This window comes from Hippocampus guttulatus, chromosome 1 (genome assembly GCF_054856545.1).
Source record: "Hippocampus guttulatus isolate MCC_2025c chromosome 1, RoL_Hgut_1.0, whole genome shotgun sequence".
Lineage (NCBI taxonomy): Eukaryota > Metazoa > Chordata > Actinopteri > Syngnathiformes > Syngnathidae > Hippocampus > Hippocampus guttulatus.
The window spans coordinates 17,798,516-17,823,548 of NC_141261.1; the positions used below are offsets into that span (position 1 = coordinate 17,798,516).

The following is a 25,033-nucleotide window of genomic DNA, read 5'->3' on the forward strand; positions in this document are numbered from 1 at the left end:
CCTTTTGTCTTTTCTGCATCCTTTTTTTTTCTTTTTGCATGTCCTGATTGCTTCATTTTGCTGTGCCGTGGACCCATTTCCAACAAGCCAAACAGTCAGACAGGTGTGTTACCTTTCAACAGTGACGATGACATCACCACGGGAAAAAAAACCCTTAAACTTTAAGTCATAAACACAGTGAGGTGTGTCCTGAAGAAGCAGTAATTACTTTTTGACCTCCAGATTTCAAGGTAGCAAACAGTGCAGTCAGGCTGAAATAACTGAGTAATATCAGGTCAAAGCTTAGTCAACAAGGAAATTATTTCTTGATACTGTATACAATTAATCAACTTTTATAGTCGCACTATTCACAAGGTTGACTGAATAGAACCGGAAATGTGCATTGTAGGCAGTTAAACATTGAACATTACACTATACAGTAAATGCTATTTAAAGGTCCCATCAGCGCTTCTGCCATTCAAGTAGAATAACTTCAATAAAGGAAATATGAAATATTTTACTGGCAGAAGATTGAATACCAATAACCACTTCCAAAATCAAATGTATGCGATGTATTCAATTCCATCTAAAGAACACGTACAGCAATTTAGGGGGGCAAAAACTTCTAATCAAAATTTTAATTCTCTGGATTAATAAAAAAATACTCTTCCCAAATGCAATCTATATGCAAGATTAAATCTTATTTACCATTCTTCTGAATCACCATTTTGTGTGGACAAAAGAGTATTATGCAAGCATTGCGCCACGCCTCCCCAGGCTGCGGTCTGACTGGACTGAAGGTTGTGTTACATAAATCCGTGTTTCTCTACACCAACACCACTGACAAGTTTTACTTGTCTCAACCTGAACGGACGTTCTTGACAACACGTGCAGAGACGAGATGGGCTCTTTCCTATATTTTTCCATTGAGACGTGGACTTTAATAGCCATTGTCTTCGCTCTACTTGCACTGTAAGTTGAGTTTAGATATGTTTACTTTCGGTTTGAAAAGTTACTCCTACCTTTTAAAAGTTACTCATTTCATGCCAGAAGTAGTCATTCTTGAGTTGCCTGTACACAAAACTGACTTAGTGTGTGCAATTGTGTATACAAAATACACATGCTGTTATGACGACTGTCCATGATTTCCTTCAAAACTAGACTAGCGCTGGAGCCTATCCCAGCTGTCTTCGGGCAGTTCGTGGGGTGCGACCAGTTCAGGGTGTAACCGACCTAGGGACAATTTAGAGCGTTTCATTAACCTGACACTCATGTTTTTGGAATGTGGGAGTGTGCCCAGTGAAAACCCACGCAGGCACGGGAAGAACTTACAAACTCCACACAGGAAGGCTGGAGCCGGAATCGAACCTTGCACCTCTGCACTATGAGGCGGACGTGCAAACCAGTCAACACTGTGCTGCCCGCTGTGGGCATTTGTTTCACAAAATAATTTTACAGTATCACCACTCCTTAAGATGAATCGGAGCAAATCAGATTATGAGGATGTGGTTTGAAATTCAGGCTGGAAAATGTTCAAATGAAAATGTATGTCTTTGTAATAGCAGTTATATTTGACCTTGAGATATGTTTTTTTTCTCCTCATCTCTAGATATGGAAATGCCCCCTATGGCTTTTTCAAGAAATTAGGGGTCAAAGGTCCGAAACCATTGCCCTTTATTGGAACATTTCTGAAGTATCGGCAGGTAAGACATATTCAGCCTCATACTGTGACTCAATGTTTGAAGGTTTCGCTATCTTTGACATGTAGCTTTGTTTTTTTCTCTCCATTTTGCATTAGGGCATCCATTATTTTGACATGGAATGCTTTCAGAAGTATGGAAAAGTATGGGGGTGAGTGTATGTATGTGCAAGTATGTGTGCTCATATTGGTGATACTAAATATCTACCGGTACTTAATACACTTAAACATTTGCTCTAAGGTTGTATGATGGCAGAGTTCCCGTCATGGCTATTATGGACACAGCTATGATCAAAACAATCTTGGTTAAAGAATGTTATTCTGTCTTCACCAACAGACGGGTAAGGAAATGTCACAATCAAGTCAAACATAAATTGTAGGAGATGAACACAACACAACACGAGAACAACTCATTCTCTCACTCTGTGCTGTTGTGTTTAGGATATGGGCCTCAACGGACCTTTAAGGGATGCTGTCTCAGTCGTGGAAGATGAGGATTGGAAGAGGATTCGCAGCGTACTCTCGCCATCATTCACAAGTGGGCGACTGAAAGAGGTCAAAAGCATTTAGATTTTTCTTCCATCATCATCTGAACATTTTGTACCAATTGAATTGTTGATCATGTTTTTGCAGATGTACTCAATCATGCTGAAGCATTCTAGTACTTTGATCAAGAGTCTTCAGAAGAAAGTAGATTCTGATGAGGTCATTAACGTCAAAGAGTGAGTTGGGATTTATTTTTTTGCAATGCAGTGGATTGAAAATGTGGTTCTGATAACAGTTAATCATAGGGCGATATCCGATGCTTTTTGCAGTGTATTTGGACCTTACAGTATGGATGTTGTGACCAGCACTGCTTTCAGTGTAGACATTGACTCTCTTAACCGTCCCACTGATCCATTTGTGGCGAACATAAAGAAAATGACCAAGTTTGACTTCTTGAATCCTTTGCTTGTGCTTATTGGTCAGTCCCACACTGTTACAATGTACTCTCTCATGTCCCCGTGGCACTCTTTTTAACAGTAAATCTTTTCTTTCTGATTTCAGTCCTCTTTCCGTTTCTGCGGCCACTGATGGAGAAGCTAGACGTGTCCTTCTTCCCCGCGGACGTGTTGACTTTCTTCTACAACTTCTTACAGACCATCAAATCTGATCGAAACAAAAACAGCAGCAAAGTAATCAAGTCGAGAGATGATCAATTCGGTCATTGCAGATTTCTGTAATATTTAGCATTCACTAAACTACAGATGCTTCTCTTGCCTGGCAGGACCGAGTAGATTTCATGCAGCTGATGGTGGACTCTCAGACTTCAGAATCCGGCAAAGAAAATGCAAATAACCAGAAAGGTAATGGGAAAAAAACACATGCAGCACATACTGTACATTGAAACAGTGGTCCCCGATCATTGGACTGCAGCGCAGTGCTGGTCCTGTATTAAAAAACAAAACGATGCAATGAACCTCGAAATAGTGTCATTTGTATTCATTTTGGTTAAAGTTAAACTCAGATGAAGGCAACCTGAAATGTAAATAGATATAATCAACAATCTTGAAAAAAAAAGGCTTCGAAGGGTATAGCGTATTTGCATGCTGTGCTATTTGATCGTGTTGTATTTGTGTCGCAGGTCTGACTGATCACGAAATCCTCTCCCAGGCCATGATATTCATCTTTGCCGGCTATGAAACAAGCAGCAGCTCATTGTGCTTTTTAGCCTATAACCTAGCAACTCACCCTGACATCCAGAAGGCTTTGCAAGAGGAGATTGATGAAACATTTCCAGATAAGGTCACTTCTCCAACTTTTCCGTCGCTTCTCATCATGTAGTTTAGTTTCCCGCAACTGCGCTTTGTCTCAATCTAGGTTCGGCCCAGCTATGACGAGCTGATGCAGATGGAATACCTGGATATGGTGGTGAATGAGTCATCAAGGCTGTACCCTATCGCGAATCGATTGGAAAGGGTAGCCAAGACATCTGTGGAAGTCTGTGGTGTGACTATTCCTACGGGAACTGTTGTCATGGTACCAATATATGTTCTTCACCACGACCCTTCTTTGTGGCCTGAACCGGACGCTTTCAAACCCGAAAGGTACAAAAATGAAAAGCAAGGGTGGAAAATTCTTCGTCGCCTTATCGTTGGCAGCTGGCCTGGATGAGTATTTGTTGTCTTTTTAAAAAAAAATTTAGGTTTAGCAAAGAGAACAAAGACAACATGGATCCATACGCCTTCCTGCCATTCGGCGCAGGGCCAAGGAACTGCATTGGCATGCGATTCGCTCTCCTGATGATGAAGTTGGCTTTAGTGGAGATCTTGCAGAACTTTAGCTTTGTCACCTGCAAAGAAACGGACGTGAGTCAACAATATCAGTCATTTTGAAACGAAAGTGTTTTCGATTTGGATTCAACTGTGTATGTATGTGTGTGTATGTGCATATATGTGTGTGTACGCGCGCGCGCGTGTGTGTGTGTGTGTGTGTTTATTTTCCTAGATTCCGATGGAGTTGTCAAAAGATGGATTTACAACACCCAAGAATCCCATCAAACTGAAACTGGTGCCAAGAGCGGTCACAGCAGATTGTTATGAAAGAGAAATGTAATTATTTATAGAAACAAACAAAAAAGTAATTGGCTAAATGTCTCTTCGTTGCCATTATGTCCAGTTCACTTTAAATTGAAGTTTTTAGCAAATAATGTGATAGTTGGAGTCCACATAGTCCTTTTCGAAATATTAACATTACTCCAGTCTTAAAGTCTTGACATTGGCTCCTAGTCATCTATAGAATACACTTTAAAGTTGTGCTACTGGTCTATAAATCACTGAATCGTTTATGTGGTAAATGCATTAAATGAATGCAAATGAACTATCAACCCAGACAGACTCCCATTATTTTAGACCCGTGTCAAATAGTGAAACTTCAACGCAACTGATGAAGCTGCACACAAATGGAATACGGTGCCAACAGAAGTGACATCAGGGTGATTGTACCACAGCATTTCATGTAACAGCAAAGGTTTGCATTTTGACTTGGTTTGGGATGTTTTATATGAACCAGTAGAAAAGAAAACCCACATCATTTTCCATGATCAAAAAGGAGTGGGAAAGAGTCCCTTAATTTATGTCACTATTTTGCTTCCATGATAATATTAATGATAATAATAATGAACAACAACATGATACTAATTAAAAGCAAACAACTGCTGTGTATTTCATCTAGACCAGAATCGGATTTGTACTGACAAAAAAAAAATACTATTCCTTGCTATTCTCTTTGACTCAGGTGACATATCTACTGGCGCTCGTATGGCGAGATCATCTTTTCCCTCCTTTGATGCCGCATTTTCCCTCTTTAAATCCCTCGATACCTGTTGCAACACACCTGATTCAAATGATCAGATCATCAGCAAGCTCTGCGGAAGCCTGACATTGAGCCTGTTCATTTGAATCAGGTGTGTTGCAACAGGGAAACTTGGAAAACATGCAGGACAGCAGCCCTCCAGGACCTGAGTTTGACACCTATGCTCTATACCCTTTTCAGTGTTTTGATATCCTAGTCCACATATAACATAAAGCACAGTTTGAACATTAATGCTGCACTTACATAAAAACCATAAACATAACAAAATACGTCAATAGTCATTCAACTAAAATATATGGCGCATAAGTTAAATATTAATTTTTAAAAAAAATGTAACAAAACAAATGCAACTTTTGTATTAAGCACAGTTTGAACATTTAATCACGTTCTCTTATGTCACAAGAGGGAGCCCCCGTACTACATTTTTAAAATGACTGTCCTAGCATTTAAGAACAGCGCACGGATGATCTGGGTCAGTATTCAAAAATCTTTGATCAGTATTAAGCCTTATTATCCCCTAGAAAATCGTTTGAGTTGGATTCAGGTGAGCTACAATGTCCAAAAATCACATCATTAAGTATACCTACAGTACGGAATACTCAACAAACACCCGAAACCACCAGAGATTACAGTAGTATGATAATCTGATGAATGACGTAATTAACAAAAGAAAAAAAAAGACCAAATGTGGATGCATCTGATTTAGCAGGTGTACGCAACGTTTTGTTTTATTTTTGGAATTAAAGCTACAAAAACAGTTATATTTAGTGTCTGTTGATAATCGAGGAATCATTGCTGCCACAGTCTGTGCCGCATCATTGTATCGTTTGTAATTCTGTCTTGAACATTTTGTATGTGAGGAATTATCCACCCATCAAAAGGATGTAAACATTGGGTGGAAGCCAGAAACACTACTCAGGACCGAAACAAAGAGCTTTATCCCAACAACTGGGAACGCCTTTATCCCCACCCCCTTAATGAAGAACTTGGCCGCCATTGGCCAGATCATGAGAAAGCACGTCTGCTATTGGCTGCGGGCGTTGAATCGTTGACTGTCTGTGTTCGGTTTGGGAGTAGGAGCGCCTTTTGACAGCCGACTGTTCCGAGCCAAACGTTTCAACTGCAATCAATTTCTGGATTTGACGCGTGGAAGACGAGAGTGTATGAAGGTATGGATAACACATATTGATTTTTCTTCATGCTTTCCGTTTCTTATGACTAATCTATTTTGTGTTTCGAACAAGAATTATCCCAGATGTGACCTATCAACGCAAAGAGTATTTCATTAATGGTTCATTAATGGTTGAGTGCAACTATATATTGGATCAGGTCTCTCAATAAACGCTGTAAGTCAGAGTTATCATGTCTACTCGATGTAAGCATCAATGCGATATCGATGTAGAATTGATCTTGTAATCATCGCTCACTCTAATTTGATGTTGCTGATGTGTTTTGCACTTGAAGTGAATGGTGCTGCCATGAAACAGAATTATCGTTCCGAGTGTCGACCAAGTACAGTACTAGCGAATTATCTGCTGTTGCCGAGCAAGCGTAATAATCATTTCTTGCTTTGAACGCTCCCTGGAAAGGATCGCGCCTCGTCTTCCCTGGTCTCTGCCAGGATGATGGAATAAAATCCAACAAACACAGAAGAACACTTTGAGACCATCTTGTGCGGATTTAACAGGGCTGATTCTTGAATACTTGCAAGCTTTAGAATGGGATTCACATTTACTCGTGAATGTTGACTCCCATGGTGTGGGCATCCCTGGAATGTTGGAAAGGTTTTTCATTGGAGTTGAGCTACAAGTATCAGGTGACAAGGCAAAACTGGTCCACGTTGACTGTTGCCTCCCCAAATAATCAGTGAGAAAGTAACAACTAGTTAACACTGTTTGCAGTGAGGGGACTGGAACAAGTATATTTTACTTTTGTGTAAATATCTGAGCACTACTTCACAGAAAAACGCTCAAAAATCTTGGTGCAAATAATGACACTTTTGGCATTTCAGCCAGTGGAGCCACAGGATAAACCGAGGAATTTGACAGACAACACTCAAGTGCACTCACTTTGCAGACTGTGTAGACACTGAGGACACACTTTGAAGCATACATTTTCGTGAAACACTGTCAAATCAAATGTGTGAGTGAGCAGCTGCAATCACTGCAAGTTATTTTCTTTTTAAATCAAGATCCAGAATTATTTTTGTTGCACAATTAATGACACCATAATCAGGTGAGATTTGAATAAAATACAAGAATCTGAAGTGTTTAAATGATCTCTTTTAATGCCTTAAACAGGATAAGATAAGATGATAAATACTTTTTTAGTCTCGCAATGGAAACAATTCCCAATTCACAGCAGCAAAGTTATGAAAGGAAGAAGTAGAAGACCAAAATATAAGAGCTGCTGGAAAGGCAGCCACTCTCGCTGCGCCATCTTGAAATCAAAATCACAAAATAACACAACATAGCCAGTCAAGCAATCTTAATCACATTTCCTGCATACACTTTGTTGTTTGAAGCAGTTATAGATGAAAGAGGAGAGGATCAAAGTGCCTTTTCACTCGTGGATCAGAGACGTCATGCTGAAAATGTGCACACATCTGCTACAAGCTAAGTTTGAAAGCAACACAAAGCTGTAGCGTCCATTGACGAAAAGAGATTAGCTCACATCTCCTGTCCCACGTAATCCGCTTCAACTCCAAGGCGCGACTCCCAGTTCCACATCTGCATCGGCACTGTGTGCTGACGCCCCTTTCTGATATATCTGTATCTGGGTTCTGGGATCTGGGATCTGTATGATATTGAATAGAATTGGACCTATTTTTGTCTTAATCTATCATCAATGTGATTCTCAAAATTTTTGAATTCAGAATCAAAATTAGATGGACAAATATGTACACCAATTATAAAAACAAAACAAAGAGGCCACACATAAGCAAAACAAAACCAAACCACATTTTACAAAGGAAATCACAGGCTCAAAAGTAAATGGGGAATTCCCAGTGTTAATCCCAAAGTTTTATAATACAGTGAAACTCCTCTACAACGAAATCATGTTTGCAGCAAGAAATTTTTCACAACAGGGGGGTTTTCACTGTAACAAATTTGAACTCAGATGTAAACACACATACACACACACACACACACACAAACGTATGTGTACTCTTTATTTTTATTCCAATAGTGCATAAGTATGAGCATACACTTATTTGACACTTCAGAGCTCTTCTCGTCTTAGCTGCTTGACATCCAAAGGTCAGTTTTGTAGTCATTTTAGCAATGCAACGTTCTTGCTGCGTCTGAAAGTAACAATAACAAATACTTCCTGGACTACTGCGCATGTGTAAACCAGTGTGGTGGTTGCTGTTGCTGTTTCCGAATGAAGCAGTAGAGGTCGCTGTTGGATTAGACTTCGTTGTAGTGAATCTCGTCGCAAGGCAATAGCATAGAAAAATATTTCGTATAACGCAACAGGGTTTTTTTTCGTTGAATGGGGGGCAGGAGAGTGGGAATGGTGTTAATGCATGAAGATTTTTTCACATAAGGGGGTATTTTCGCCCATGTAGGTTTCGTTGTAGAGGAGTTTCACTGGAGAGGGAAAACAATCAGAGTTATGAACAACGGAGAGGACAAATTTCATCCATCCATCTGTACCTGGCCGCAGACAACATGCAGACTAACAACCATTTCTAGTTAACCAACGCTAAATTTAAAGTTTCCAATCAATATTCACAGGACGTTTTTGGAGTGTGCTATGAAGTTGCAATGCCGAAAACCAAAGCAGGAGAACATGCAAACTCCACACAGAGAGGCTTGTTCTAAGATGTTGTTTCAATCAAAATCAGCGCTGGTACATGCGTGCTGCCGAGAAGGTGCGACCACAAAGCACTTCTTCTCCTTTGACGAATGTCATGGCCAAAAAACGCTGAAAACAGTTCACATCAGGTCCACACGACGAAACGACAAACACCATGTGATAAAACAAAAGACAAAAACAACAAAAAAGAACAAAAAAGCAAGGCTCTTGAAGAGCACTTTCCAAAGGCTCCCTACTCGGGCGCCATCTTGGAAAAAGAAAAGTTTGATGCCTCTGACTTTTATTTTTATTTTTTGCAGGGTTTTTTTCTTTTTTCTTTTATGCCAGTTGTAAAAAATGACGGGCTCTTATTTGCGTGTTGCATAGGGAAAAAAGGTACAAGAGGTTGTGGTGGCAAGGACGAAACAGTTTTAAGTGTGGCTTGTAATCATGAAGAAAAATGACATCAGAGGCATATTTTAATAACAGGGCAACAATGATCTGAACTATGTCTTGTGAAACTAACACTGGACTCGTCGACGTGCCCTTAAATTCCCAGAATGCCTGATGCATTGCATGAGCTCCAATCTCGATAGCCAGTACATTACCACAATAATATTTCTATTACCATATCTACATAGGAAGACAGAAAAGACCCCATGAACAGTTCTTCCAGATCAGATGTTTTGTGTGTGTGTGTGTGTGGTCATATTTGAGGTGTGCTGGGCTTTTTGGGCCTGACCTGACAGCTTGCTCTCGCCCGAGCAGACAGACAGACACATACCATTCCTTATTATGCAGTCTTGCGATTAGGAGCTGAAAATAATCAGACAGATTCATATACTTGCCTTATTAAAAGGATAAAACTCATAATCATCATAATATAAGAGAATTGGATGAAGGAGTGAAAAAAAAAAGACTTTGCTCCCTGTTCCGTTAACCTGTAGTTATGCCAGTGACTTCCGTTTTATAGCCCAACAAACCATCTGAGAAGCCTAAAATTGTGTGAAATGTCTTGTGAAATTGTGTTGTCTCAGTATTACTGCACTACTTACTGGCCACAATATATCTTATATTTTTATTTATAATTTATATTTCTTAATATAACAATCCTGATCATTTGAATCAGATGCGTTGGGGGGGATGGAAATATCTAAAACATGCAGGATAGCGGCCCTCAAGGACCGGAGGTTGGCACCTGTGCGCTAGATCAACAGCTAATTAAGTTTTTGAATTGCTTATTTGTTTTGAAATCAGAAAGTCTTTGTTGAATGGGAAAATGCTCCTGTGAGTGCTTTTATTGAATAGTTGCAAACCTCCTCCTTGAAAGCTACTGATATGTTGGCCGCCTTTTTTTTTTTTTTTAACACAAATGTAGCAATAACAGTATATTTTGTTATATCGGTTTGTCTACTGTAATACTTGAGTGGCTGCATCTACCGGAGACATTCCTTGTGTGTTGTAACATTCCTGGCCCATGAAGAAGATTCAGATTCAAGGAGAACAGTTTCACATGGTTTAGCGGCTTGTTTCTTAGTCTGTGTGCCTTTCTTCTTTCTTAGGAGGGCAAGATGAATGTGGAGGCTCTGAGTAGAGCAGAGCTGCTGACCCTCTTCAGTATCTTGGAGGGAGAGCTGGAGGCCCAGGAGGTGGTCATTCATGCCTTTAGGGTAAGTACAACCACCACCAACAGCTGACTCTCCCCTAGCTCTGCCAGTGAACACTTTCCTCCTATTCTTCGTCGGGAACATTTAATGAATGTTTAAAATGGGGAGGAGGGGGGAAACTATGCGCACGCGTGTGCAAATTTTATTCAATATCAAAAAGGATGTTGATTTTTTTTTTTAGGAAGTATTTCCACGTTTTTGTTTTGAGGACCCCCTGAGATAGCCTTGGCCACCCAAGGCCCATCCCCACGGATACAAGTCTAGCTCCGCCACTGCCAGTGAATAACCGCGGATGCAATACGGCTCTTTTCTTTCAGACGGAAATTAAGCTCTCTCAGCATTACACTTGCAAAAAGAATGTCACTTAACCGAGAGGGGATGTGCCAACAGGAAACCGAGGAAACAGCATGAGTACAGACAATGGTGCGGGATTTTGGTTCCACCAATGTCAACAATTTTTGCTGTTTGCTCAGGGAGTGGAGTGAGTGATTTGTTCTCAATTTGGGGAAAAAGACGGGAAAATAATGTGCTATGAAATGGAAAATGGGCCTTTTCATGAGGACTGTGGTTCTGACAAATGAACACAGCATCAAGTCTGCGCAGATGACTTATTATCAATCAACCAATCAGATCTCATTTGAACAAGTTTTCATCATAAATCACAGAGAATATCACCATAAGCTGTCTTTGAGACTTCCTTATTTCAATGACAAGAAATTCGAGATTTTCCATTGGACTTATTCATTGTATAAAGTGATGTTATGCTGTTACAAATTCACATTAGTCAGTCTCCCAAACTTTTCTTTATACATAAACGCAAAGCAGACAATGCACATGCAAACAGTGTACGCTTGCTGACAGTGGGAACAATTACAGGGTAGGGTGGACATTTTTTGCTAAATGTTCAGCATGAATATGCAAATGGAATACACATGATTACACATGGCAGTGTAAATGTTTGGCCAGTCATAGTAAGAACTCAAAGTTTGATTATCCTGTTATATTTTCATGATGACTCAGTATTTCTGATGCGGACACCAAAGCACCTTCCAGTCATATTGATCTAAAGCACAGATATCAAACTCAAAGCCTAGGGGCCGGATCCGGCCGACCACTTGCATGATCCTTGCTCAAATCTGTACTAAAATGTCAACCTGTCATATATAATAAACAACGTTTACAATTTTGTTACCCTGTTTACAATCACTTGAATAATAACTCAAAACTATAATAGTTGGCTTGACCGATTTCAAAACAAGTAATTCATCAATTTGTTGTGTACAAGTAATAATGCGATGAGAAGATTAAACATTTATTTGTTTTCACTGTCATAATGGCCCTGCAAGGAACACACAACTCCATAGTGGCCCCTGACTTTAAAGGTCTTTAAACAATAATAATAATAATAATAATAATAAAAATACAAATGCATGGAAGCAGCCCGTGCGTATAAGAACACAGTTTTAATTTTTTTTGCTTAGACATGAGGAATATTTGAGAGCTATTCCCCACACGTCGGCTCGGTTGGTCCTCCTTGCGTTGGTCATTCATCCATGCTGACCAGACAGCACGGTCGCAGTGTTTGAGAGTGCTCCCACTGGGCTCGCCTCGGGCCCATGATTGCTTCTCACACTCTGGCCACATTGCAGCAACCTCTCCATGCTTGGATGGAGCCATTAAATGCTGCTGAATGCCTTGAAAGCACGCCGATGTTACCGGGGATATACCCAACTAACAAAGCAAGACCAATTTTCTTGAAGCATTTTAATCTTGGCTGTTTGAATCTTAAATGTCAGCAATCCAGGTTGGATGCATGTAAGGTACGAGATAAAACTCAAAACAAGTTCCCAGCAATCGTGGGCAAGTGGACTGTCACCTCATTGTCCGTCCTTTCTTTGTATTTCAAGCTTTGCTGCCTTCCTTTCAGCTTCCCCCACCTCAATCATGTTACACAGCAATATTCCAAGGCAGCTCTCGTAATTCACCATGACCCTTGTCCATCTGCCCAATCGCACACACACACAGGCGCGCGTGCATGCACACACCCTAGTGGTCTCTGATGGACTGTTTAGCAGTTGGGTGTTGACTCTGTGGCGGATGTACAGAGACCTCCAAAATCACTGACTTCCCTTTCGTCTGGGGCCCGTCCAGCATATACAAGACAGCTGTTCTGGCATTGTTAAGGGTGCTACAAAAAAATCTTTGAACTGGTCTTCGTTTCATATTTGAACAGTGGTTTTATTGAGAGCCACCTTTGGTTTTATATTGCAGTCTAAAACAGTCATTGTTTGTGGTATGCTCAAGTTACAACAATTCCAAAGGTGTAGGCATCTTTGGACAATAGGACATTTTCTGATTGTTTCACCTTAAGAAAACAACACATGCCCCTTCTCATTGTTTGCCTACTTTATTCATTGCACCTGAAAAGACTTGGATAAACTTGGATAAGCACTTGCACTAGAGGAAAAATTCCTGAGAACGTGATACGGCAAACAGGTCATATTCCACTGGGAGTGGCCTATCTTTTGACTTGTCTTTATCTAATGGGGAAGCAAATATCATCTGTCTGACCGTCAGGCATGAATGGCACAGAGGGCTTGTTACCTTAAAGGAATGCAAGTTTAAAGCATGAAAGCGGGAGCAGTGTTCTAGTTCCGAGCTCATTACCAAACAGATTCTCCATCCTAAACACCGAACATGAAGAAAGAGTTGTTTTTTTTCCAGATTCAATCATGAGCTGTTTAGGACCTAAGAGAATGGCTTTAACAATGTTTCAAGGTTCTCAAGACCGTAGATTTGTGTGATTAGAATGCTGAAGCCACATTCCTACATTTTTTTTCTTTGTCATATCCTTTAGTAAAGCACAAAACATGACTGTATTTCATGTTTTGTCCTTCCTTTTCATGTCCTTCCTTTTTGAATTTTACATTTTGTTACCGTCATCTAGCGGTGGTAGTCTAAAGCACACTTGTATTTCAGATTCTTGCTTGTACTGTACTTCAATCCCGAAATCTAAAAAAAAAACTGTCTGTCCAGTTACTTGTATCTCAAGGCACCACTGTGTGTGAGACCATGTTTAACTGGTTGACAAGAAAACATCTATCCCTAAAGTTTTGTCTCCCTTTCAGCTTAAAAAAAGCAAAAGCTTTACCAAATTTACCAGACCATTCTTGTTTCACTGGTGTTCTGCCCGAATCCTTGTACCTCAAAAATCAGCCCAAAAATGTCATGTTTGATGAACCTTAAACAATGCAGTGTCAAAGTGAGAAGTCATTTTTTTCCACTTGGTCAGTAAATTGTAATACAAATAAAAATAGCAAACACACATACACACACACACATGCGGAGTGACCAATTGAATAGATTTGTGAAATTATATACATACAAGGTTTCGGCCTGTGTCCAGTGATTCACGTCACGTCACGTTGACCCTATCCTTAAATCCGGTCTGGTTATGGTTGGCAGGTTGACGTCATCCTCAGTTTTTCTTTTTTACTATATTCCAGTTTCTGGATAAAAACTACAACTGGAACGTGTGATAGTTGCTTCACCTGTGTTCACGTTCACTTTAGTAAGGCCGTTCTCATATGTCAAGACATTCTGGCTTTCTCTGTGAGGATTTCAAATGACAATGTGAAATATTTACCACTATAACTACTCACATAACCTATTTCAATTTTCTGAAGTTTGTTATTGTTCAACAACTCCCCCCTGACCACCAACACACACACAGACACATACACAGGGTTTTAGGCTCACTTCCTGCTTGCAAGCTAACATAAATCTAGTTAGCGCTACAAGGATGGATGTAGCTGGTGGAAATGGCAGTAAATCATCCAGTGGCCCTCCCTGAAATTTGCTGGGAGCAAAGCCAAACGATTAGAGACAGCAGTCAACAGCCTGATCTGGTCATCAACAAATTGAGGAAACTGGTTGGTCCAAGCTGAATGTCTCTTAAAGACCAAGGAAGAATCAGCCGTGGACTGAGGCGGCATCAAAAATTTAAAAGGAGCCCAAATCTTCTCAAACAATCGACATCCTATTGGAAAACACATTTGCTTGACTTTTACTAGACCAGGGGCGCCCAACCTTTTTTGACCGAAGATCTACTTTACAAGCAACTAAACTCCCGCGTTCGACCTGTTACCGCATGTGCACACATGCATGCACATACTTGTGCATGCCATGATGAACAACAGCCGTAACGGCATTTAAAATGAACGAAACAGAAAAACGAAGTAGATACAAGAGTTTGTGATTTTGTGAAAAGGAAATCACTGTCTACCATAGTAGAGACCTGACGCGGAGGCATGGGATGCACTTTTGCAGCATATTAAGTGCAGAAACTATCGTACGTACGTGCACCGTTGTAAAATGTTTCTGCTGGTGCTCCAGATTCTCGTTCTATAGCAGTGCCATCGGTGAATTGTACACGCAATAAGCTTTGAATGATGATTAAAAATATATATAATAATAATAATAATAATACAAGAAATATCACAACAGCACTGATCGCTAGACCATCAGACAGCATTCTGATACCACTCTTCAGGAACAAAAGACACAGCGTGAGTCTTTTGAACATCCTATGACCAAACCCAGAAAACAGATGAGCTCTGACATTTGCTACCTGAGCTTTTGGGCACTGTCAGGTCATTCTCAGTCGACAGATAGTGGGCAAACAAGGCAAACCCAGATGCACTCAGTGGCACACACAGGTGCACTGGGATCAATTTATTAGTTAATGCCTTTATTGCCAGTATTGTTCAGGAGCAAAATGAAAGGCTTGACTGTGCATGCGTAACAGGAGAAATGCGCCATCATAATATTCTTTGTTATAGTGACTAGACCAGGAGCAGGCTTCATTGTTTGACTCTCTCTGCACGGTCCCACTGAGGAAACAAGACTCCGTGGCTCCCTCTCACCTCGCACAAGGCTGTGATTGTGACTTCAGGCAATAGTGAACCTTGACTGACAACAGATCCCTGCAGGTGTAGGTCAGTTTGTCAGTCACGTGTCACATTAGATGCCGGATGTGATCCAAGGTGATGAAAAGATGGTAGCATGCCTATTCCAGTCCCAAAACTATCCCAGGAATAAGTAGAGGGGTGTTTACATCCCGGCAAGAAAAATGCAAAGCCCTTTAATTATTGTTCAATTCGTTCCTTTACCTATTTTGGATGTGAAGACATTTGTTGTCAATGGCTTGTAGAGTAGTTAGTCTTGCAAAAATCTCATCCAAGAAAGCACGCCTTGTTATTATAATTCCAACTATCTTGCACCACACACATGCTCAGTATGATCTCAGCATCCCAGGGAACTAGAAAAATAAGCACCCCAGTTTTACACAGTTCAGGACAGAACAACTTGTTTACAGGTAAACATAGTGTGGACTGCATGCACGCATATGCGCGCGTGGACACATTCATGCACACATGCACGCACAAGAAGGAAAAAGACAGACATTCTGCACCCAGTCTCACAATGAAGCCTAGTGGGTCAGACACGGAGACAAAGGCTGGCACTGAAGACATTCAGACAGTGTCTTTGTGCATGTTTTCTAATCTCTTCTCTGAGGGTCAGATTCTTTGTTCAGCCAGGGACAGTGAGCGCCTTTAAGGTTGCCCCGAGTATGTACGAGTGTGTGTTTACATTGCAGAGGTCTTTGATCAAGGGGAAGAAAAAACCTGCCAGAGTGCGATATTTCTTAAAAGTGATGATATTTGACGGAAGAATTTGTTGCATTTGTCATTGGGAAGGAGGACGATGGGATCCTTTCAGGAGAGCCTCAAGTCATGTTTGAATGCTTGGTTGTATTTGCTCAAGAGTTCAAATATTTCCTCATGGCCTAGTACAAAGTGACACTTCGTTTTTTTGGTCATCTGCTTCTCTTTGACAACCTTGACTCTTGCAGGGTACGGTATGTGTTGACTCTAAAATATATTGACGATCTTAACATCCGTTTGATTTCATGGCCTGGTCATTCACCTCTGTGTCTCTGGGGAGGAATTAACATCTGCTTTTGGAACGGGTGTATAATCTCACCCCTTTGTGTTTTGGTTGTGGGGATAGACCATCTGCTTGTGCTCAAACTTACAATAACGTCTCTGCATTGATTTCCTACACACACACACACACACACACACACACACACTCAATTGAATAGGGACCAGGTCGGCCTGCACATAGCAAACATCTGTGTATAATTGACATGCATTGAAATGCATTAGGGAGGAAAAAAAGTAGCAGATTTGTTTTTTTAAAAAGTTTCCACAAAAAGGGGGAACATATTTTATTCAAATTCCCATCCCTTTACTGTAAAGATATCCTTTATTTGTCCCCCAGTGTGGGACAAATAAAGGATATCTTATGTCAGTGGTCCTCAACTAGAAAGGCTGTCGGTCCACTTTTTTTTTTTTTATAAGACCAAGGTGCGGTCCCATGCACGGCGGTCATGGGGAGCAGGGCTATATGCCCATTTAGTATGGTCAAGCCAAGCTTATACAAATCAAAACTCCTCACAACCAACCAATAATGGGGTGCATGAAAATAACAATTATTCACTTTGCCAGTACACAGCAAATAATGAGAGGTATTGAGGCAGAGGAACTCTTTTTTTTGTTAAGTTGTGCCTGCTTAATAATAGAAATAGCCCTTTTAGGGAAATAAGACATTTTTACTTTAACTTTGTTACACAGTAGTTGTCTTTTTTCCCTTAATTTAACAAAAGCAAAACAAAATACTCATTTTACCAAAATAAATACTAAACATGAAAACCAAAATATTATTTTCATTTGTACAATTCCCCTTTTCACATCCCCTCTGAAATCACTGAAAAATGTATCAGAAGTCAAGTCAAGTCAACAGTATTTATAGAGCACTTTCAAACAGCCATCGCTGCATACAAAGTGCTGTACATGGAGCAATTTAACATGCACAATAAACAGTAAGACAAATCGGTAATAAAGGCGGTAGAAAGCACCAAACAGTAAAACCAAGAATAAATCTAAGTCATGCTGAGTCGAATTCCAAAGAATACAAGTGAGTTTTGAGGAGGGTTTTGAAGATGGGCAGCGAGGAGGCTTGCCGAATGTTCAGTGGGAGGTCATTCCAGAGAGAGGGACCAGCAACAGAAAAGGCTCGATCCCCTCTGAGCCTCAGTTTAGTTCTTGGTACTTCTAATAAGGTCTGGTCCACAGACCTGAGGCGCCGGGCAGGTGTGTAGGGGCGGATGAGCTCAGAGAGGTAAGGTGGCGCGAGATTATTCAGAGATTTGAAAACAAATAAGAGGATCTTGAAAATAACTCTAAAATGAATGGGGAGCCAGTGAAGGGATGCCAGAGTAGGAGTTATGTGCTCCCTCTTACGAGTACCAGTCAAGAGCCGAGCAGCGGCATTCTGGACCAGCTGAAGGCGCTTAATGGAGGACTGGCTGACTCCAAAGTAAAGGGCATTGCAGTAATCGAGCCGGGATGTGACAAAGGCATGAATTACTGTCTCAAAGTGTTCATGTGAGAGGAGAGGTTTTATTTTGGCCAGCTGTCTAAGGTGAAAGAAGCTGGATTTAACAACGGCACCAATTTGCCGATCGAGTTTGAAATCACTGTCCAGTTTAAGGCCCAAGTTTGAGACTGTTGACTTAAGATAAGGAGACAGGGGGCCCAAGTCTACAGGATGGAATGTACAAGGGCCACTGGGACCAAACAATATCACCTCTGTCTTCTTTTCATTGAATCTCAAGAAATTTTGTGCCATCCAGGTTTTGATTTCTTCCAGACAGGATAGGAGTGGCCTTAATGAGAAGGCGTCTTTCTTGCTCAGTGGGACATAGATCTGGCAGTCATCATCACAGAAGAGGAGTTAAGAACCATTTTAAATACTGACACAAGGGAGCACAGGAATGTGCAGTGCTGTTCTTCCACTAAAGGTGAATGCAATGTCTGAGGCATGCAAATATTATTTGAGGACGCCATTGGGATGTTCATTTACCATGTTGCGGTGTTCTGCTGTTAAACAGCTGCAAAGATCCCCGGGTAGACGGGAGCAAAACTGCACACAATCGAAACCTCCCGTGATTCGTCTTGTCTAATTGTCTGTGTGCGGCTCTCCTGTGCTGAAGCTGTGAGCACACTGTGGCGTCGCGCATGCGTTTGTTTCCTGACACAATCATCCATTTTGAATGCGTGACGCTTATGTATGGGCACACCTTAAGTTCAGAGGAGCCAATCAGCGCATCGTATATGCTGACGCTAATGTATGGGCACACCTTAAGTTCAGAGGACCCATATCAGCGCATCGTTATCGCCGACATGCACTGCTCAGCCATTATACACACACAGTCGGCTGCTGCGTCCTCTGCAATACATCTGTTCGTGCACGCAAATAATAAAACGGATCATTTTAACAAGCGAACGCGGTAATGCACAGATTATAGTCCAAAAATATAAAATGTGTAACGTAAAAATCACTTTATAATTTATTATTTTATACAATTTGCCGAGGGTCCGGACAGAGGAGGCCTGGACAGAGGAGGTCGGCTGGCCGGACAGAGGAGGTCGGCGGTCCGGTCGTGGATCGCGGTCCGCCAGTTGTGGAAGGCGGTTTTATGTAGTGCTTTCACAACAGCTGCAACTGTAACAAAGTGCTTCATGGAACATTTAATATAAAATAACAATAGTACATAATAAAAGATCACATAATATAAAACCTTGACAATAATAATGAGGACATCATCTCAAATAGACTATACAGAAAATGTTACGATTCTGATACTGGTTTGGTTTGTAACATGTGACATGTTGAGGAAAGGGGGCGGGCACCATAGTTGGGTGCAGTCTGCAACTTTTTTTTTCCCTTTGGAAGTTGGCCGATTGACTGCAGCACTAATCAAAACACTTCTAGGATAGCACAATTATGAATAATCAAGCAAAAAAAGAAGACAATTCCATGTGGTTGCCCTACATAGTGGAAGGGGTGCAAAATGGTCCGCGCTGAACATAACCACAAAACCACATCGGTCGAGACGTACGTAAATAAACTATAGCTATGAAATCACAGTTTGAATTCGATTTAACCTGATTGAGAGGTCTTGTTTTGTTTTTTTATTGGTGATGGGAAAATGAAGCTTCAAATTTGCTTTATGAACCAGTTCTTGTATGTTTTTTACTCGTCTAGATGACACTGTTGGTTAAAATAAAGAGGGTCAAGAAAAACATCAGTGTACTTTCAGCCCAATATTGAACAGAGTGCCTTCTAGAGAAGTAAAAAAAAAAATACAACTGGCTCACGAAGCAAATTGAAACTTCATTTTCCCATCATTAGTTTTGAGTTGAATGACGCTCGTCCTTACAGAAGTCCTGAAGTATGGGAAATGGCTGACTGACCTACAGGGAGTACTCCCACTGTCAGTGTATCAATGTGAGTTATGAAACATTGTAAGAATCATTTGTCTGTGTCCTTTAGGCTCAACACAAAGATGCTTTCATCCAAGAGCGTTATGGCCAGTATGACCTCAGCGATCCATTTCTGGCCTTGCAACGGGACAGCAAAGCAGCAGAGAACCAAAACACACTCGCCCAGACTCATGCAAGCCTGCAGGGGCAAGGAGTGGGCCCCAACCCTCTGGCTGTACTGAAACTGGTCATGGCCCATTGCAAGAGGATGCAGGAAAGGATGATGAGACAATTGGCAGCAACTGAGAGCAGACACAGAAGGGTAATTAGTCCACACACTTTTTGTCAGGTTGTAAAACGCTCACCCAGCTGCACTTCAATTTGCGCGTGGCGATGATACCAGAAAACCAGGAAGTGTCACAACGAGGCTTGTACAATTGCCTGATTGTGTGTGTAAATATGAATTTGAGCTCCATGTTTTAGACACTGGAATAGCTCCCTCACACCCAGGGTTGGAGGGATATGAAGCTTAGATGACTTCTTGCAGAGCTTTGCAGGTTAATGAGACTTTTCCATCCATTTTTTGGAGCACTCATCCTTGCTGAGGTTGTGGGTGAGCTTGAGTCTATTCCAGCTAACTTTGGACGAGAGGCAGTGTACACGCTAGAATGGTCAGCATTCACTCGCAGGCTACAAATAGACAACCATTCAATGTACAGTACATAAACATAAAACATCACAGAAAGCTAATATGTTATTATTATCATCACTGCGGCACAGTGGACGAGTGGTTAGCACAGGTGGTGTGAATGGTCATTAGTTTATTTGTGCCTGGTGATTGGCTGGCTACCAGTCCAAGGTGGACCTTGCCTCTTACCCAAAGTCAGCTGCAATAGGCTCCAGCACACCCGACCTGAAGGAGGATTGATAGATTATTCGCACTTGCTCGCAGGTAAGTCATATTAAATTTGTAAGTAAATCAATGCAAAACAATAATAAGTCAAGTCAAGTAAACTGTATTTATAGAGCACTTTCAAACAGCCATCCTGCATACAAAGTGTTGTACATGGAGCAATTTAACATATACAATAAACAGTAAAACAAATCGGTAATAAAGACGGTATAGTAGTCGTAATAATAATAATATTCTTGACGAATCAAAACTTTGAATCCGTTTTTGTCATTTTCTTTATTCTTAGTCTGTGGTGAAATGGGCAAACATGTCCTTTGATTCATTGGTCTCATGTTTCTATATTTGACAGATGATCGCTGATCTAGCGGAAGAAAAACTGCGGCATGCCCATGAATCTGCACAGAGTGACAATTTCTCCTTGATACTGCAAACAGAAAGAGATGAACTGTTGCAACAGGTGCTGACCCACATAATACTGAAGCGATGGATGTGCTCGTGTTAAAGGTGCCCAAGTATTCAACTTGTTGATACTTGACCTAGGAGAGCTCATGTTGCTTTTATTTTTTTCGTCTTTCCCACTGCTTTTTTGCTTTTCTTTTTCTCTTTCATACTGAAAGCTGTGATTTACTGTAAAAAGCAGGGAGTTTGCAGGAAAGCATCAGTGGGGCTCCATTGTCGAACCCCGTGTGGTGGGCAGGGCTTTTAAAGATCAAGAGCATACACAGGCACCATTATGCGCACGCACGTGGCTGTTGGAGAGGAAACAGATGAGGAAGAGGCCATTGTTTTGTTGTCCTGCCTGGAGTTTCAAGCCTCAGGAAACTGGAGCTAATGGATCTACATGTCTGGTCAGCTCGAGCACACATGCTTGAGTGCAGCGTCAGACTCTACATTAGGGCCTTACGTAAGACGGCGTCCAACAGTTTTCCTCAGCCTTTCCTGTTTGAGTAGAAATAGTCCATTTTATATCCCCAGCAAACTGTTGAAGCAAGCTAACAAGCCTTATTATTTATTATTCATAAACACAAAAACGAGGTACTACAGACCATTAGCTTTGTTCGAAAACATTTTGTTTCCTAAGTACAGTATCTGTATGTTTTATGGTGTACAATACTTATCTAATACTACGACAAAATATTCCCACAGGTCTGGGTCATTGATCATAAATCTGATTTTTCAATTTGCACAAATATAAATAACATTTTTGCAATCAATTAATTTGTTGCAAAAAAAAATAGGAAACACTATTGAAAGTCTACCAACGCCGAATTCAAGAGACCACAAAATCTGATAGAAATCCATGTCTTTAAAAAATAGAAGCTGTGCATGTTAACCATTTCAGCGACAGCGGTTACTACACTGGACAGTTTATCATGTTATCAGGTTTCAGGGTGCATGAAAGGGTTAAACTACAAGCATTAGTTAAAATTATATAATAACAGGTCTGGCTCTGTATAGAAGGGTGTCTGGGTTTTGACTGTGTCTGCTCATTGTGTGTGGACTTCTGCGTCATACTTGCTGATGCTACGATTCAACAAAGCAGAGCTATTCTGCCTCCTTGTGGCCATATGCTGCCTTGTTTTACTCACCAATGCTCTGATCTCTCCAGCTTGAAATTGAGCGTGCAACAGTGCAGCGACTGGAGAGAGAACAGGATCAGGCCGCGAACCAGGCAGAGGAGTCGCTGAGCCAGCAGCAGCAGCTTTCATCCACTCTCAGCCTGGAGCTCCAGAAAGCCAGGAGCCGAGCAGAGGAAGAGTCGCAGAAGGTCTTAGAGCTCCGTACTTTGCTCCAAGAGGAGACGAGAGTGGTGGAAAAGCTACAGGGGCTGCTCAATGAGGAAAAAAGAAGGGCTGCCGAACTTGAGGATCAGTCTAAGAGGAAACTTGCTGATTTTACCACTGAGCATGAGCAACTGAAAACCAGGCTTATGAAGGAAGAGGAAAGGAGTAAGGACCTGAGGAGACAACTTGAACAGCTGAAAAAGCGATTGGCTGAAAGCACTGAGTCCAAACAGGGGACAACGGAGGTAGTGACGGTGGTAAAAGAGTCACCCTCTAAGATAATAGCCATGTCCACCTCCGTTCAGACCGAACCTGATGGAAAAGTAATTGTCCCTGGAAAAACGGTCTCTGTGTTGAAGGTCAACGGCCATCATAATCTCAAAGAGACAGAGGCAACTCAGGATGTGAGAGGAACAGAAAACACAGTGGTGCCTGAAAACGAGGCAGGAGCAAGCTTACATTCTCCTCTACATCCTCAGACTGTACCTTACTCTCCATCCAGTACCGCCTCCTCTTCCCTCTCCTCTTCTCCCATTTCTTCACCAGTTTTGGTCAAACATTTCAACAGCCCTGGTTTCCATCAGTCCTCCTACCAGGCTGGAGTCAATCAACGGTTCCAAGCTGCCAGACACAAGTTTCAAACCCAGGCGGAGCTGGAGCAGCAACAGCACGGTGGCCCTCTTTCCCCAAGGGACCTCTCACCCACCACCGCCTCCAACCCTCCCCCACCAGAGCACAGTGCAGCCAAGCAGCTGGCCCGCAACACGGTCACACAGGTGCTGTCCCGGTTCACCAGCCAGCAGGCTGGTGTCAAGCTGGTACCAATGAGCAGCTCTCCATTTGGTACAGACTACCGGAATGTAGCTGCATCGCCCCCCGGGGGGAGGTCACCTTCTGGGCCGCTATCTCCAGGTATCCGTTCCCCTCTCACCCCTCGATCAGAGAGGACTCACCCTCCCCCAATCCCTCCCAAGAAGCCAGGGATGAGTCCGACTCCTGGCTCCCCAAGTCATTCTGCCCGAACCAGCCTGTTCCCTGAACTTACAGGGAACTGCAGCAGCGGACAAGAAGGAGCTACAGAACCTGACCTGGTTTTATCTTCTAGTCGTTAATGCCTGCATCATACTGACAAACCCTTTAAAATACACACAATTTCTACTTGCCACACTACCTGAGTCATGTAAAATCCATCAACATTTTTCACAGCTGCCTCTTTGGAGGACTGCACAGACAGGCAGATGCATAAAGTCAAAAGAATTTAAGCGAGCTAGCATTGGCAAGTTTAGACAAGAATGGATGGCAGTGGCACTGGCTATAAATTGGCATAAATTCTACAGATGATAAAGTAAGACCACAAATGACTACTGCCAGCACACACATTCTACCTGCAGGGTATAGTAATGGGAAAATGAAGCTTCATGAAGCACCTGTGATATTTTTTACTCCTCCAGATGGTGCTCTTAGTTTAAAGATAAAGGCTATTACAAAGGAAATGTCTTATATTTCCACTGCATCTTTAAAGCAAGCGTGCCATCTATAGGAGTCAAAAATTATCACTAGTGATAATCACTACTGGAGTGACCCCCTGCTCACATCATAGCAACCACTACCTCACTGCAGCTGTAAACTATAAGTAAGCTCTGTGACTGATGAGAAGGTACCCGGGTAGACCGCTCGCCCTCTCTGATGTGTTGTATTTGATTGGCGTCACCGCACAAGAGTCATGCGGAAAGCAGTGCAGATACACTTGGGATGTGTTGAACCTGAAGAAACTGGAGACTGATTAACTTAAAAACTGTCACGGCACTATCCCCAAATGCTGAAAAAGCCAACACTGTCGCAAACAAGACACAATGAGTGAAAAATGCTTGAAGAAAAACAGTTTTAGCTGTCGATGGGACAAACATAGAAAAAGTGGTTCTTATAATGCAAGTTGTTGCCACCAATCCATGAAAAAAAAATATTTAAAGATTGTTTCAAAGAATAGTACTGTACACTGTAAATCAAAAGCAGTCTAGTAAATGACTGTGCAGTACACTGAGACTACTGTGCAGTCCTGGGGAAAAATGTTTTTCAGGAGACTAACATGAACCAAATAGAAAACAGATGCATCATGTTGATTCCTGCAACTATTGCAGCCATTTGTATGTCAAGCTTATGGTTTAGTTTTTTTGTAGATTTGTTCTCTTTTAATATGTAAATTTGCAACATTGACTTGATTTACCTTTCCAAACAAGTGTGCAAGATCTGCGTGGGCTGAGAGTCATTCATGATCACCCTCACACAACTCAAGACGATCACAAATCCAACCGGATGAATTAGGAATCAGACCGATTTCTCAGGTTACATAATTGAAGGTTTTAACCAATCATACTGAAAAATATCAATAAAGTACAATTTGGTGCTCACTGTGTACAATGTAGTTGTCTTTAGTTTTTACACAC

General features: G+C 41.5%; 2 protein-coding genes across 3 annotated transcripts; both read left to right on the forward strand.

Moving 5' to 3' along the window:
- Positions 1-771: 771 nt before the first annotated feature.
- Positions 772-4,544, forward strand: LOC147210731 (cytochrome P450 3A40-like). The gene is made up of 13 exons (XM_086115626.1): positions 772-951; positions 1,589-1,682; positions 1,778-1,830; positions 1,920-2,019; positions 2,120-2,233; positions 2,312-2,400; positions 2,494-2,642; positions 2,726-2,853; positions 2,946-3,024; positions 3,303-3,463; positions 3,539-3,765; positions 3,864-4,026; positions 4,166-4,544. Exons 1-13 carry the CDS (start codon positions 881-883, stop codon positions 4,271-4,273), a joined length of 1,536 nt encoding a protein of 511 aa, XP_085971752.1. The 5' UTR covers positions 772-880; the 3' UTR covers positions 4,274-4,544.
- Positions 4,545-6,082: 1,538 nt separating this feature from the next.
- On the forward strand, positions 6,083-25,007 carry cttnbp2nlb (CTTNBP2 N-terminal like b). 2 transcript variants are annotated; one of them, XM_086115680.1, is made up of 5 exons: positions 6,083-6,201; positions 10,396-10,503; positions 19,963-20,214; positions 21,155-21,262; positions 22,415-25,007. In XM_086115680.1, the coding sequence occupies exons 1-5, from the start codon at positions 6,196-6,198 to the stop codon at positions 23,699-23,701; spliced, it is 1,761 nt and encodes a 586-aa protein (XP_085971806.1). In that variant the 5' UTR covers positions 6,083-6,195; the 3' UTR covers positions 23,702-25,007. The 2 variants fall into 2 exon arrangements, with proteins under 2 accessions (XP_085971806.1, XP_085971815.1); XM_086115689.1 differs by lacking the exons at positions 6,083-6,201; positions 10,396-10,503 and adding an exon at positions 18,285-18,427.
- Positions 25,008-25,033: the final 26 nt, after the last annotated feature.